Source organism: Physella acuta, unplaced genomic scaffold, assembly GCF_028476545.2.
Source record: "Physella acuta isolate Inbredline_101_S28 unplaced genomic scaffold, ASM2847654v3 ptg000889l, whole genome shotgun sequence".
NCBI classification, from domain to species: domain Eukaryota; kingdom Metazoa; phylum Mollusca; class Gastropoda; family Physidae; genus Physella; species Physella acuta.
In genome coordinates this window covers 576,398-590,774 of record NW_026732406.1, presented here as the reverse complement: position 1 = coordinate 590,774, position 14,377 = coordinate 576,398, and the positions used below count along the sequence as shown (strand labels likewise).

The 14,377-nt window shown below is 35.9% G+C and overlaps 1 protein-coding gene across 25 annotated transcripts in view; it reads right to left on the bottom strand.

Annotated features, from left to right (window-relative positions):
• LOC131952708 (androglobin) overlaps positions 1 to 14,377 on the bottom strand; it is an 80,264-nt gene that overhangs the window by 40,360 nt on the left and 25,527 nt on the right. For 22 of the 25 annotated variants that reach the window (XM_059315501.1, XM_059315484.1, XM_059315488.1 and 19 more), the window contains exons 6-17: positions 13,924 to 14,142; positions 13,399 to 13,538; positions 12,647 to 12,736; positions 11,580 to 11,699; positions 10,880 to 10,988; positions 10,388 to 10,466; positions 5,308 to 5,349; positions 4,598 to 4,624; positions 2,435 to 2,550; positions 2,009 to 2,186; positions 1,247 to 1,340; positions 844 to 988 (exon numbers count right to left, since the gene is read on the bottom strand). In XM_059315501.1, the coding sequence (XP_059171484.1) occupies positions 844 to 988; positions 1,247 to 1,340; positions 2,009 to 2,186; positions 2,435 to 2,550; positions 4,598 to 4,624; positions 5,308 to 5,349; positions 10,388 to 10,466; positions 10,880 to 10,988; positions 11,580 to 11,699; positions 12,647 to 12,736; positions 13,399 to 13,538; positions 13,924 to 14,142 (1,359 nt within the window). The remainder of the gene's footprint in view (positions 1 to 843; positions 989 to 1,246; positions 1,341 to 2,008; positions 2,187 to 2,434; positions 2,551 to 4,597; positions 4,625 to 5,307; positions 5,350 to 10,387; positions 10,467 to 10,879; positions 10,989 to 11,579; positions 11,700 to 12,646; positions 12,737 to 13,398; positions 13,539 to 13,923; positions 14,143 to 14,377) is intronic. The other 3 variants (XM_059315486.1, XM_059315489.1, XM_059315500.1) reach the window with 3 other exon arrangements.

Here is a 14,377-nt window from a genome sequence, read left to right as displayed (position 1 = left end):
ATAATCTCAAGTCATAGGTTCAATTCATTTTTAAAAATATCAAGACATATTATCTCAAGATTGGTAAGATGTTTTATTATGTTTCTATTTGTTTTCAAATATTTATTAATGTTGTCTATGTGATTGCTGATTATGCTAAATACGAATTTTATTTTATGATTTTTTTATGAAGGAATATAAACCCATAATAAATATCAACCAACACATTAACCCTTTCTCAGCTGTTTGTGTTTATGATGTCCCTAATTTACCCACCTTTATTTGTAATTTAATTCAATAAATTAACAATTCAATAAGCTTTAAAAAACTTAATTCAGTTTTCAGGGACTGATATGGTTCCCTACACAGTTAAGAAATACTAATTTACCAGTGTCATATAAATTGTCTTATAATTCTATTGGTTGTATAATGCAATAATTCACAAAGCATCATTACACAAACATTTGATACAACAGTAGCTGTAGCAAGACAAACTTGTCATTCAGTTTTGTGGTCAAATTTTATGACAAGAAATCATCACATTTTTACATGGTCAGAATTTTAGGACACACTTGTCATAAGCAGAGAGAGGGTTAACTGTGTAGTGATACCATTAATAAAATAACATCAGTACATTGTTCACAAGCTACATGTGGTTAGCCAGCTAAATGCTTACACCATAAAATTATTTAAACAACATATAACTTGTCATAAAGAATTGTGAAGAAATCATTTACAAATGATATTTAAATACAGGTTAGTTTTTATAATGATGAAGCTACATACAAATGGAAAGAAATTTTCATAAACAAAATAATTAGGACTTTTAGATGGAAATTTTATCTGGTCTATGAGCATGCTCACCTCTTTCATGGGATCATCAATGATTTCAGCTGAGTCCAAAGATGGAGGGGGTGTGGAGGCGTATTCTTCCCTCTCATCTATTGGATTATCTGTTTCAACTCTTGACCGCCCCCCACCCCTCTCAAGGGATGATTTTGGTCTGTGTCTACAAAAAGTTTCAAGTAAGTCATTCAGTCAAATTTAAATTTGTTTACCAATATTTATCAATGTTGTTAAACACTAAAACTTTTATCAGTTTTTAGTACATTTTACAAAAAAAAACAACAAATACAGTACTTACATAAAATTTCAATGGAGATAGTAGCGTGCAATAGTAAGAAACCAATCACAACTGGTGTTATAGTGGAAATAAGAAACGGGGAAAATATTTTATCTTTGGGGAGTGAAGAGAATATTAACTTACGTCTCTGTAGGGATGGGCACATGACTGACTTTGTAGTTGACAAATGGGGAGGAGATCTCTAAACATCTGATTTCTTTCGGAGGTTCAGGCGGAGCTACAAAGGTAAAATCATTAAAAAATAGAGAAATAAAACTTGATTTTAAATTTTGGAGGATTGGGTAGAAGTACAAAATGCAATTATTATTTTTTTAAATTAAAAATAAATATTTTTTTATTTCAAATTTTTAGATATGGCCTTTCTATCTCTATTTATCTACAATAAAATGTCAGTTTTATGACAACCAGAATTTTTAGGTTCACAATAAAATATCAGTTTTATGACAACCAGAATTTTTAGGTTCACAATAAAATATCAGTTTTATGACATCCACAATTTTGAGTTCACAATAAAATGTCAGTTTTATGACAAACACCACTTTGAGTTTACAATAAAATATCAGTTTTATGACATCCACAATTTTGAGTTCACAATAAAATCTCAGTTTTATGACATCCACAATTTTGAAACTGTATTTAATGAAAGTGACATGAGTGCATCATGGCCACCAGCTATAACTTGATTTGAGATAGCAGTTTAGGAGGGGGGGATAGTCTCACCCCCACTACCCCCTGCCTACACTTCTAATGTTAGGGAATGGAGCTGACTATACAAAACTTTTCATGCAACTGTCACAAAAGCTCAACTTCTTTTTTCCTCCAAACATTTTTTTTTCTAGCTGCCTACAAGTGAGAATATTCACCAGGATTAACAAAATTACTAACGTATAGGTTCATCATGTGGAGGCACTTTCTTTTTGCGAGGTCTTATAAGCTTCCAAGCTGGTATGATGACAGGTGGGGGAGGGGGCTCTAAGGGACACGACCTGGTCTGTCCTATGTAGACAGAGTGAGAGAGGACATGGGACAGTCCATTCTGGCGCAGAATCTCACTAGCATCTGCCTGGGTTTTCAATAGAAATGTTCAATCTTCAATTATGGTAAGCAAAACATTCAAGTGAAATGGTTCTAATTAACACTAATTTTAAATAAATAAATAAATATATATACATATATACAATTAGGTGCATCTGCAATTTCCACTTTTAAATAATGTTGTCAAAATTTGAATAAGATTGGACTACTGTGATTGAATGCCAAAGTTAACTGTATTTTTTTTTAAATGCTCAAAAATGTAATCAAAATTGTTACCATTTCTCCCAAGACTGAAACTTTGACTGGGTACTTTGGGGTGCTACTGTATGTGGCAAAAATGACCATCTCAGGTTTCTCTGGTAAAACGATCTCTTCAAGAGATGTCTTTTCCTCTATTACAAGAGAGCAATAAGAAATTTTAAGAGTCTGTGAATAATGTTGTTTTAATTTGAGAGGAAATTTATGAAAACTAAATATTTTTTTTAAAGAAATTTCTGATTAACATTATAATGTTATTTTTAATAAAAAACAAAACAGTATTTCTGTATATTTTAATTAACATAATTATTAATTGCTTGTTTGTTACATGACAATCATGCATTTAATATGCCAGGTAACAATCAATGTGCACAGTGGCCCTCTCAAATGTTTGTCTGCTGAGAAAATGAGCTAGACAATAGAATGTAAGTTCTTTTTAAAATAAGGAGCGAAAATTCACCTGAAAAGTTGAATTAGTACATTTTTAATTAGTAAAGCTGAAAATTGACATGAGTTATATTTAACTAAAGCAAAAATCACAAATGTGTTTCTTAAATTATTATATAATTTTGATTATTAAAACTCTTCAAACAATGATGTCCAATAGCTAGCAAGGCACCAAGAAAAAAATTGAGACTTGATTTTCAGCGACATTCCCAAATTAATATTGCATTTAAGAAGTTTTAGAGTTGGACAAAAAAAATAATGCAGGAGCAAGAGCTTCTTAATAAGTGGGTAGTTTAAATCTTTATTGTGCATTTAAATGACCTGATATTGGAAACCTTAGGAAAAAAATATTGGTTTGGCATACATAAGTTTAAGAAGTTGTAAAGTTATTTTAAAATAGTTTTGCACCATTTACTATCATTGTTTAAAAATTGTAAGCATGTTAATTGTTTAAAATAATTGCTGAAAACTTCAATTAGAGTGTTGTCAAAATTTGCCAAAACATTCTCATAAGGTTGTGAGACAAAAGCTTAGCTTCATTTTTACTTAGTTGCAGCTACAACCTTACAACCATACACTTACAACCTTACAACCTTACACTTACAACCTTACACTTACAACCTTACACTTACAAACTTACAAAAGGAAAGCTTTAGCTGTTATTTTTAAGTATTTTTAACACCATTTACATGCAAGGATAAAATCTGTAAATTTAAGGGATGACTATTTTATATATAGGCTAATTTTATTTTTTTAGTTTTAAAAATGGAATAAATGACATGCAAAACAAACAACCAATGTAAGCATGCTTTGGGTTTTTAACCGCATGAACTATAATAAGCTTATGTGAAATGGTTGGGGTGCTAGTTGTTACAGAGGTAGTAAACAAAATGAGGGATGTGAAGTTGATGAAGGGACATAATGTTAGAGTATTACAAGTGAAGCTAGCATGCACTTTAAAACAAGTTCAGCATACAAGTGAAGCTAGCATGCACTTTGTATCAAGTTGAGTATACCATGAGAAAAAGAATGAATATTTGATGCCTGGCTTTGAGTCTTTTCCTTCTCCTTCCCTTTGCCTACAGAAAGTTAAACAAGGGGGACTACTCAAAAGTTTTAAAATACAAGTCTTACATTTTATTTCCTTGAAAAATATAATAAAATTAACATTACAACTCAATTTTATTCAGATTTTCTTATTTATAAATCAATAATATTTGCATTTATGCCTTAAACTTGTTTGTTTTTTAAATTGAAAAAATAGGCTTACTCTATTTTTCAAAACAACTAATTATTTTAAAACTGCCATCTACAATTAAAAAAAAAGAATAGATGAAATATCTTGTGAATCCTAGATCTAGGTGCTGATGGAATTCTACAAATAAAATAACAGTATCTGCTAATAAATTTGTGAGAAAAGACTACATGATATAAATGTTATCTAAATGTACAAAGGGTAATAAATTTTTATTAAGTAGAAGAAGTGTTACAAGAGAAGATGATTGTTAGACTAATTTAAAAGGTTTCTGTTTAATAAAAGCTGACAGGGTAGATATATTATATCCTTAATTAACAGTTTTAATAAGTATTTCAAATATAGTCCTGCCTTATTACACTTCAATTATAATCACTTTATATTCTGGCCTAATTTATAATTACTTTATAGGGGGAAAAAATTTAATTTATCTATGGAAATAAAACTAGTCAACTTATGGGCTCACAATATTAATTTACCTGAATGATAATTTAATCTGCTTCCAACTGCATTACAAAAGAAATATTTTTAAATATTCAAATTACATTGAATGTTTTATTTGTGATTCATAAGATCCTTAAATGTTCTATTACTGTTTTTTCAATAGACTTTTGCTAAGGTTAGTGACTAGTTCTTGCACTTATCTTTCAAAATCCTAATTATTAATTCCCATTGAAATTAACAGTTTGAGTCTTAAGTGTATCTCACCTTTGCTAGCTAGCTATAATCATCGGAACTTTAATTGATTTTAACTTCTTAATGCTATTCGCAGTCTTATGAAAGTTATATTGAACAAAAAGAAATGTTAAATTATATAGTACGAAATGAAGAAATGCAGCCAAACCCCCAAACTGAAGTGATTCTATACAAGAAATGTTAACATTATTTTCATTTGATAAGCAACAGTTTCAGTAGCAAGTTTATCTTTAGTAATATAACTGGGAAATCACATTAAAAAAAAATTTAATCTACATGCCAAAATTTTCTTACCAGGTTTTCATAACCACATGAAAACACCACCCCCCCATTCCCAAATGCATTTTTTATTTGCTTTGTTAAATGTATTGTTTTAATGATGAAAAAAGAATTAATTCTGCTCATTTTAATAGAGATGAAAGTAAATTGGGATTATTTAAAAGAAAAAGAAAAAAAAAAAAAGAAATAGAGCAGCACATCAAAGAAAACTCACTTAGTTTGTCCTTGTCTTTATCTTTTCCTTTTGGCTCTTTCCCTTTAGAAGATAGAAAAATAAGATCACTAGCTTGTTGTGTCAACTATCCTATCTCTTCTATCATTACCAGACTTACTGTGAAATAAAGCTTAATTACATTTACAGTTCTTAATTGGATGATTTTATATTGGCAGTGCTAACAAAATGTAAATATATTTTAAGTTGCAATTCTCCAGATCAGAGACACCGGCACTTGCAGTTATAAAGTAAGTAAGGTTCCCTTTCAAACCTGATGGTCTATTGGGCAAGTGAAGTAGAGTTCACATGTTTCTGTGACCTCAGCACATGAAGAGATAGTGTGGTCAGCACTGAGCCCAGTCACCTTTACTTTCCCTAACGTGGGTTAGGTACCCATCAGAGCTGGGCTGGCTCTGGGACGTTCTACTGACTTGACCCGGGTCCGTAGCCTACAGCTCTACCACTAGGCCATACTGTCCCCTACTTGCAGTCCTGCATCAAGTTAATTACCTCTGTCCTTCCCCTACTTGCAGTCCTGCATCAAGTTAATTACCTCTGTCCTTCCCCTACTTGCAGTCCTGCATCAAGTTAATTACCTCTGTCCTTCCCCTACTTGCAGTCCTGCATGCATCAAGTTAATTACCTCTGTCCTTCCCCTACTTGCAGTCCTGCATCAATTTAATTACCTCTGTCCATCCCCTACTTGCAGTCCTGCATCAAGTTAATTACCTCTGTCCTTCCCCTACTTGCAGTCCTGCATCAAGTTAATTACCTCTGTCCTTCCCCTACTTACAGTCCTGCATCAAGTTAATTACCTCTGTCCTTCCCCTACTTGTAGTTCTGCATCAAGTTAATTACCTGTCCTTCCCCTACTTACAGTCCTGCATCAAGTTAATTACCTCTGTCCTTCCCCTACTTGCAGTCCTGCATCAAGTTAATTACCTCTGTCCTTCCCCTACTTGCAGTCCTGCATCAAGTTAATTACCTCTGTCCTTCCCCTACTTGCAGTCCTGCATCAAGTTAATTACCTCTGTCCTTCCCCTACTTGCAGTCCTGCATCAAGTTAATTACCTCTGTCCTTCCCCTACTTGCAGTCCTGCATCAAGTTAATTACCTCTGTCCTTCCCCTACTTGCAGTCCTGCATGCATCAAGTTAATTACCTCTGTCCTTCCCCTACTTGCAGTCCTGCATCAATTTAATTACCTCTGTCCATCCCCTACTTGCAGTCCTGCATCAAGTTAATTACCTCTGTCGTTCCCCTACTTGCAGTCCTGCATCAAGTTAATTACCTCTGTCCTTCCCCTACTTACAGTCCTGCATCAAGTTAATTACCTCTGTCCTTCCCCTACTTGTAGTTCTGCATCAAGTTAATTACCTGTCCTTCCCCTACTTACAGTCCTGCATCAAGTTAATTACCTCTGTCCTTCCCCTACTTGCAGTCCTGCATCAAGTTAATTACCTCTGTCCTTCCCCTACTTGCAGTCCTGCATCAAGTTAATTACCTCTGTCCTTCCCCTACTTGCAGTCCTGCATCAAGTTAATTACCTCTGTCCTTCCCCTACTTGCAGTCCTGCATCAAGTTAATTACCTCTGTCCTTCCCCTACTTGCAGTCCTGCATCATGTTAATTACCTCTGTCCTTCCCCTACTTGCAGTCCTGCATCAAGTTAATTACCTCTGTCCTTCCCCTACTTGCAGTCCTGCATCAATTCAATTACCTCTGTCCTTCCCCTACTTGCAGTCCTGCATCAAGTTAATTACCTCTGTCCTTCCCCTACTTACAGTCCTGCATCAAGTTAATTACCTCTGTCCTTCCCCTACTTGCAGTCCTGCATGCATCAAGTTAATTACCTCTGTCCTTCCCCTACTTGCAGTCCTGCATCAAGTTAATTACCTCTGTCCTTCCCCTACTTGCAGTCCTGCATCAATTTAATTACCTCTGTCCATCCCCTACTTGCAGTCCTGCATCAAGTTAATTACCTCTGTCCTTCCCCTACTTGCAGTCCTGCATCAAGTTAATTACCTCTGTCCTTCCCCTACTTACAGTCCTGCATCAAGTTAATTACCTCTGTCCTTCCCCTACTTACAGTCCTTCATCAAGTTAATTACCTCTGTCCTTCCCCTACTTGCAGTCCTGCATCAAGTTAATTACCTTTGTCCTTCCCCTACTTGCAGTCCTGCATCAAGTTAATTACCTCTGTCCTTCCCCTACTTGCAGTCCTGCATCAAGTTAATTACCTCTGTCCTTCCCCTACTTACAGTCCTGCATCAAGTTAATTACCTCTGTCCTTCCCCTACTTGTAGTTCTGCATCAAGTTAATTACCTGTCCTTCCCCTACTTACAGTCCTGCATCAAGTTAATTACCTCTGCCCTTCCCCTACTTGCAGTCCTGCATCAAGTTAATTACCTCTGTCCTTCCCCTACTTGCAGTCCTGCATCAAGTTAATTACCTCTGTCCTTCCCCTACTTGCAGTCCTGCATCAAGTTAATTACCTCTGTCCTTCCCCTACTTGCAGTCCTGCATCAAGTTAATTACCTCTGTCCTTCCCCTACTTGCAGTCCTGCATCAAGTTAATTACCTCTGTCCTTCCCCTACTTGCAGTCCTGCATCAAGTTAATTACCTCTGTCCATCCCCTACTTGCAGTCCTGCATCAAGTTAATTACCTCTGTCCTTCCCCTACTTGCAGTCCTGCATCAAGTTAATTACCTCTGTCCTTCCCCTACTTGCAGTCCTGCATCAAGTTAATTACCTCTGTCCTTCCCCTACTTGCAGTCCTGCATCAAGTTAATTACCTCTGTCCTTCCCCTACTTGTAGTTCTGCATCAAGTTAATTACCTCTGTCCTTCCCCTACTTGCAGTCCTGCATCAAGTTAATTACCTCTGTCCTTCCCCTACTTGCAGTCCTGCATCAAGTTAATTACCTCTGTCCTTCCCCTACTTGCAGTCCTGCATCAAGTTAATTACCTCTGTCCTTCCCCTACTTGCAGTCCTGCATCAAGTTAATTACCTCTGTCCTTCCCCTACTTGCAGTCCTGCATCAAGTTAATTACCTCTGTCCTTCCCCTACTTGCAGTCCTGCATCAAGTTAATTACCTCTGTCCTTCCCCTACTTGCAGTCCTGCATCAAGTTAATTACCTCTGTCCTTCCCCTACTTGCAGTCCTGCATCAAGTTAATTACCTCTGTCCTTCCCCTACTTGCAGTCCTGCATCAAGTTAATTACCTCTGTCCTTCCCCTACTTGCAGTCCTGCATCAATTCAATTACCTCTGTCCTTCCCCTACTTGCAGTCCTGCATCAAGTTAATTACCTCTGTCCTTCCCCTACTTACAGTCCTGCATCAAGTTAATTACCTCTGTCCTTCCCCTACTTGCAGTCCTGCATGCATCAAGTTAATTACCTCTGTCCTTCCCCTACTTGCAGTCCTGCATCAAGTTAATTACCTCTGTCCTTCCCCTACTTGCAGTCCTGCATCAATTTAATTACCTCTGTCCATCCCCTACTTGCAGTCCTGCATCAAGTTAATTACCTCTGTCCTTCCCCTACTTGCAGTCCTGCATCAAGTTAATTACCTCTGTCCTTCCCCTACTTACAGTCCTGCATCAAGTTAATTACCTCTGTCCTTCCCCTACTTACAGTCCTTCATCAAGTTAATTACCTCTGTCCTTCCCCTACTTGCAGTCCTGCATCAAGTTAATTACGTTTGTCCTTCCCCTACTTGCAGTCCTGCATCAAGTTAATTACCTCTGTCCTTCCCCTACTTGCAGTCCTGCATCAAGTTAATTACCTCTGTCCTTCCCCTACTTACAGTCCTGCATCAAGTTAATTACCTCTGTCCTTCCCCTACTTGTAGTTCTGCATCAAGTTAATTACCTGTCCTTCCCCTACTTACAGTCCTGCATCAAGTTAATTACCTCTGCCCTTCCCCTACTTGCAGTCCTGCATCAAGTTAATTACCTCTGTCCTTCCCCTACTTGCAGTCCTGCATCAAGTTAATTACCTCTGTCCTTCCCCTACTTGCAGTCCTGCATCAAGTTAATTACCTCTGTCCTTCCCCTACTTGCAGTCCTGCATCAAGTTAATTACCTCTGTCCATCCCCTACTTGCAGTCCTGCATCAAGTTAATTACCTCTGTCCTTCCCCTACTTGCAGTCCTGCATCAAGTTAATTACCTCTGTCCTTCCCCTACTTGCAGTCCTGCATCAAGTTAATTACCTCTGTCCTTCCCCTACTTGCAGTCCTGCATCAAGTTAATTACCTCTGTCCTTCCCCTACTTGTAGTTCTGCATCAAGTTAATTACCTCTGTCCTTCCCCTACTTGCAGTCCTGCATCAAGTTAATTACCTCTGTCCTTCCCCTACTTGCAGTCCTGCATCAAGTTAATTACCTCTGTCCTTCCCCTACTTGCAGTCCTGCATCAAGTTAATTACCTCTGTCCTTCCCCTACTTGCAGTCCTGCATCAAGTTAATTACCTCTGTCCTTCCCCTACTTGCAGTCCTGCATGCATCAAGTTAATTACCTCTGTCCTTCCCCTACTTGCAGTCCTGCATCAAGTTAATTACCTCTGTCCTTCCCCTACTTGCAGTCCTGCATCAAGTTAATTACCTCTGTCCTTCCCCTACTTACAGTCCTGCATCAAGTTAATTACCTCTGTCCTTCCCCTACTTGCAGTCCTGCATCAAGTTAATTACCTCTGTCCTTCCCCTACTTACAGTCCTGCATCAAGTTAATTACCTCTGTCCTTCCCCTACTTGCTGTCCTGCATCAAGTTAATTACCTCTGTCCTTCCCCTACTTGCAGTCCTGCATCAAGTTAATTACCTCTGTCCTTCCCCTACTTGCAGTCCTGCATCAAGTTAATTACCTCTGTCCTTCCCCTACTTGCAGTCCTGCATCAAGTTAATTACCTATGTCCTTCCCCTACTTGCAGTCCTGCATCAAGTTAATTACCTCTGTCCTTCCCCTACTTACAGTCCTGCATCAAGTTAATTACCTCTGTCCTTCCCCTACTTGCAGTCCTGCATCAAGTTAATTACCTCTGTCCTTCCCCTACTTGCAGTCCTGCATCAAGTTAATTACCTCTGTCCTTCCCTTTTCCTGGCTTAGCCTCCTTGACCTCTTTGATTATGCTATCTTTGTCTGATTTTTCTTTCTCCAGCTGAAACCAGACAAAATAAAATAAAAAAATAAAAAGTCATTTAATAGCCCACTATTTTATTGATGCTCTTCATTTTTGTGAGATTTTCAATTTTCTTTTCAAACAACAAACCTTTAGTGTAAAGGTTTACAGATATTTACGACAGATCCCCAAGATAGATGGCCAAACAAAAGAAATGAAAAGATGAAAACTTGAATTTTATCACCCACTAGTTTATTTATGTTTTTAACTTTATTCAGATTTTCAAATTTAAAGCAATAAACGTTTAGTGTTTAGGGTCAACAATGTAGGCTACCCATAAAACCTGTGTAAAATCATTCCTATAAAATATCTTTATGTATCAAGTACATCAAATAATTGTAGAACTAAAGAATTTAAAAAAACTGAAACTTTTGGTTCCATCTGATCCTTACATTGATTGTGGTATCCACAGAGAGTTTTTTCTCTTCTTCAGGAACAGGAAGTTTCCATTCAGGGAGTAAAACTTTGAGCAGCTCCCAAACTTCTTGTACATGGCTGTTGCTGTGGAGCAAGTTGTAAGATTATCGTTAGTTGTGATTGGACTCAAATTATTTCTGCTGTAAAAACCTGTTAAAAAAATATGATAAATAAATTCTACTAAAAATTTGTTTACTAAAATTAATTAGGTCTAATACCTGACCCTTAATGAAAAGGCTTGTAGCAAAGGTTAGGTATTAATAAAAACAAATGTTTAAATGTAACAGCTCTTGTATAATTAAATCTTAGATAATGATAATTTAACAGCCCTAGAACTAGAAAGAAAATCTTCCATAGTCTGTGTCGGTCTGAAGCAAGTTTTTATTTTTTAATATATTCAATAAATTCTAATTAACATATTTTATAGTATTGTGTAAAAGTATCAATTTATTTTCCTCATCAAAATACCTCAGACTTAAAAAATTCAAATAAACAATATTAAATGCATCACTTAGAACCTTATTGTCACAATGTACCTAAGCTAGGTAAAATTAACAATAATAGAAATATTGTAATGCAAAAAGTATAATCAAACACAAATAAGTAGTCGAACTCAAATCATCGGAAAAAAGATTTGAACTTCACATGAACAAAAAAACAAAAGTATAGACAAACAGAGGCAAAGGCGTTGTGTGAAGACATTCCTGTGATGTTCCGCGCTCTTTTTTAAATAAATCTGTAAGACACTTCCAGTATTCAATTATATCGCCAGGCATCACTTTCTTAAACCCATAGCTAGAGACAAAAATAATCCAGTATTCAATTATATCACCAGGCATCACTTTCTTAAAACCATAGCTAGAGACAAAAACAATCCAGTATTCAATTATATCATCAGGCATCACTTTCTTAAACCCATAGCTAGAGACAAAAATAATCCAGTATTCAATTATATCACCAGGCATCACTTTCTTAAAACCATAGCTAGAGACAAAAACAATCCAGTATTCAATTATATCATCAGGCATCACTTTCTTAAACCCATAGCTAGAGACAAAAATAATCCAGTATTCAATTATATCACCAGGCATCACTTTCTTAAAACCATAGCTAGAGACAAAAATAATCCAGTATTCAATTATATCACCAGGCATCACTTTCTTCAACCCATAGCTAGAGACAAAAATAATCCAGTATTCAATTATATCACCAGGCATCACTTTCTTAAAACCATAGCTAGAGACAAAAATAATCCAGTATTCAATTATATCACCAGGCATCACTTTCTTAAAACCATAGCTAGAGACAAAAACAATTCTGTGTGTACAAAATGTTATTTATAGCTGAATCTTTTGGGCAAATAATTTTACATTAGTGAAAGCAATGTGTGGTGGGGATAGAGTAAAACTTACTGTAATGGGATGGTGAGATAAAATAAAACTTACTGTAATGGGATGGTGAGATAGAGTAAAACTTACTGTAATGGGATGGTGAGATAAAATAAAACTTACTGTAATGGGATGGTGAGATAAAATAAAACTTACTGTAATGGGATGGTGAGATAGAGTAAAACTTACTGTAATGGAATGGTGAGATAAAATAAAACTTACAGTAATGGGATGGTGAGATAAAATAAAACTTACTGTAATGGGATGGTGAGATAGAGTAAAACTTACTGTAATGGGATGGTGAGATAGAGTAAAACTTACTGTAATGGGATGGTGAGATAAAATAAAACTTACTGTAATGGGATGGCTTCTGGCAGCCAACCTGTCAAGCAATGTATGGCTGTCATGTCCCCAAACTCCTGGCTAGGGTTACCACCAGAGTAGCTAAAAGAAAAAGTCCAGGGAGGGGAAATGTTATACACACCAAAAATGAGGTTTTATAAATACATGAAGAAAATTTTAAGCTAGTCAAAATAAATTGTTGTCATTCCATACAATACTAATTGTTTATAAATATGTATTTAAATTAACACCATTGTAAGTGCGTTGTTAAATAAATATGTATTAAAATGAATACCATAAAATGTGCATTTTTACAAAAAATATTAAAAGTACTATTGTTACGTTACAAGAAGGATATGTCATCTTAAGTAGTTTGCTACAGATGCTATTGTATAGCAATTATACGACCATTAACTGAACATAATTGAATGACCAGCTAGCACAGAACTAAATCCTCAGTAAGTCCACCTAATTAGCTGAACAGTAAGGCGACATAATGAAATAACCACTGACTCCACATAATTAAATGACCATGATTTACATTTTAAAATCACAAGACTGAGCAGTAGTGTTTGACAGTTAGCTCAAACTTCTTCCTAATCTCAAATCCTAATTAAGTTAAACAATATCTCAGTTAATTAGCATAGGGATTTAGGAATTTTAGAAGATCTAAGATCAAATTCTAATGTGACCAGTTGTTGCCCCTAGAATCTTACAATAATCTTATATTTTGCTGCATGACTACTACTTAATGTTCTACTCACTCAAGGGAAGCAACTTTAATCAATGCTTTAGTTAACAGCATAGGCCACAGCTCGTGGCTCAATGCACTGGCAGGCAGCAGCAACCTGTCTTCTTCATCAAAGGGCATCAAATCATCAATTATGATTTTTCTCCATACACCCTGAAATAACATCAAATCATCAATTATGATTTTTCTCCATACACCCTGAAATAACATCAAATCATCAATTATAATTTTTCTCCATATACCCTGAAATAACATATGTTGAGTCATTAAAATGTCCCAATACACCTTGCTACAAATTCAAATTATCTAAACTTTAATCTATAAACTCTACACAAGCATCAAATTAACAATCACAACATTTCTCCATAATGCCCAATTAAGTTTGACAACATATATTAATTACGTACTTTACCATCCAATAAAGCTTGACCACATATTTTAAATAAAACATTACCATCCAATAAAGCTTGACCACATATTTTAAATAAAACATTACCATCCAATAAAGCTTGACCACATATTTTAAATAAAACATTACCATCCAATAAAGCTTGACCACATATTTCCCGTAGTTGTTGTAGAGGGGGAGGTGAGCACCTTTTCCAGCCTTGCAGAGGGCGTAGATGTGATCCCAGGGTCTCCAGGTGTGGGAGGGGTCATCTCCTGGCACCAGCGCATCTAGGATGGTCTCTGATGATACTTTAACTGCGCTCATGTCCCAGAGAGCAACAATTTGGCTCATGCAATGGCGCAGAAACTGGTAACAGAAATCACATTAAATGTAGACCGCCATTTGATGCATTTCTGTACTGATATCTGTCTTTATTACAAAGGGGTACACAACAGAGAAATATGATAAATATATAAAATTACGTGGACAAAAGATTTTAAAGTGTTGAACAATAACATTGAAACTAAATTCATAATTAACAAAATAATTCATAAATTAGATATCTTAACCTAATTGACATACTTCATTAAGTATCTGCAGC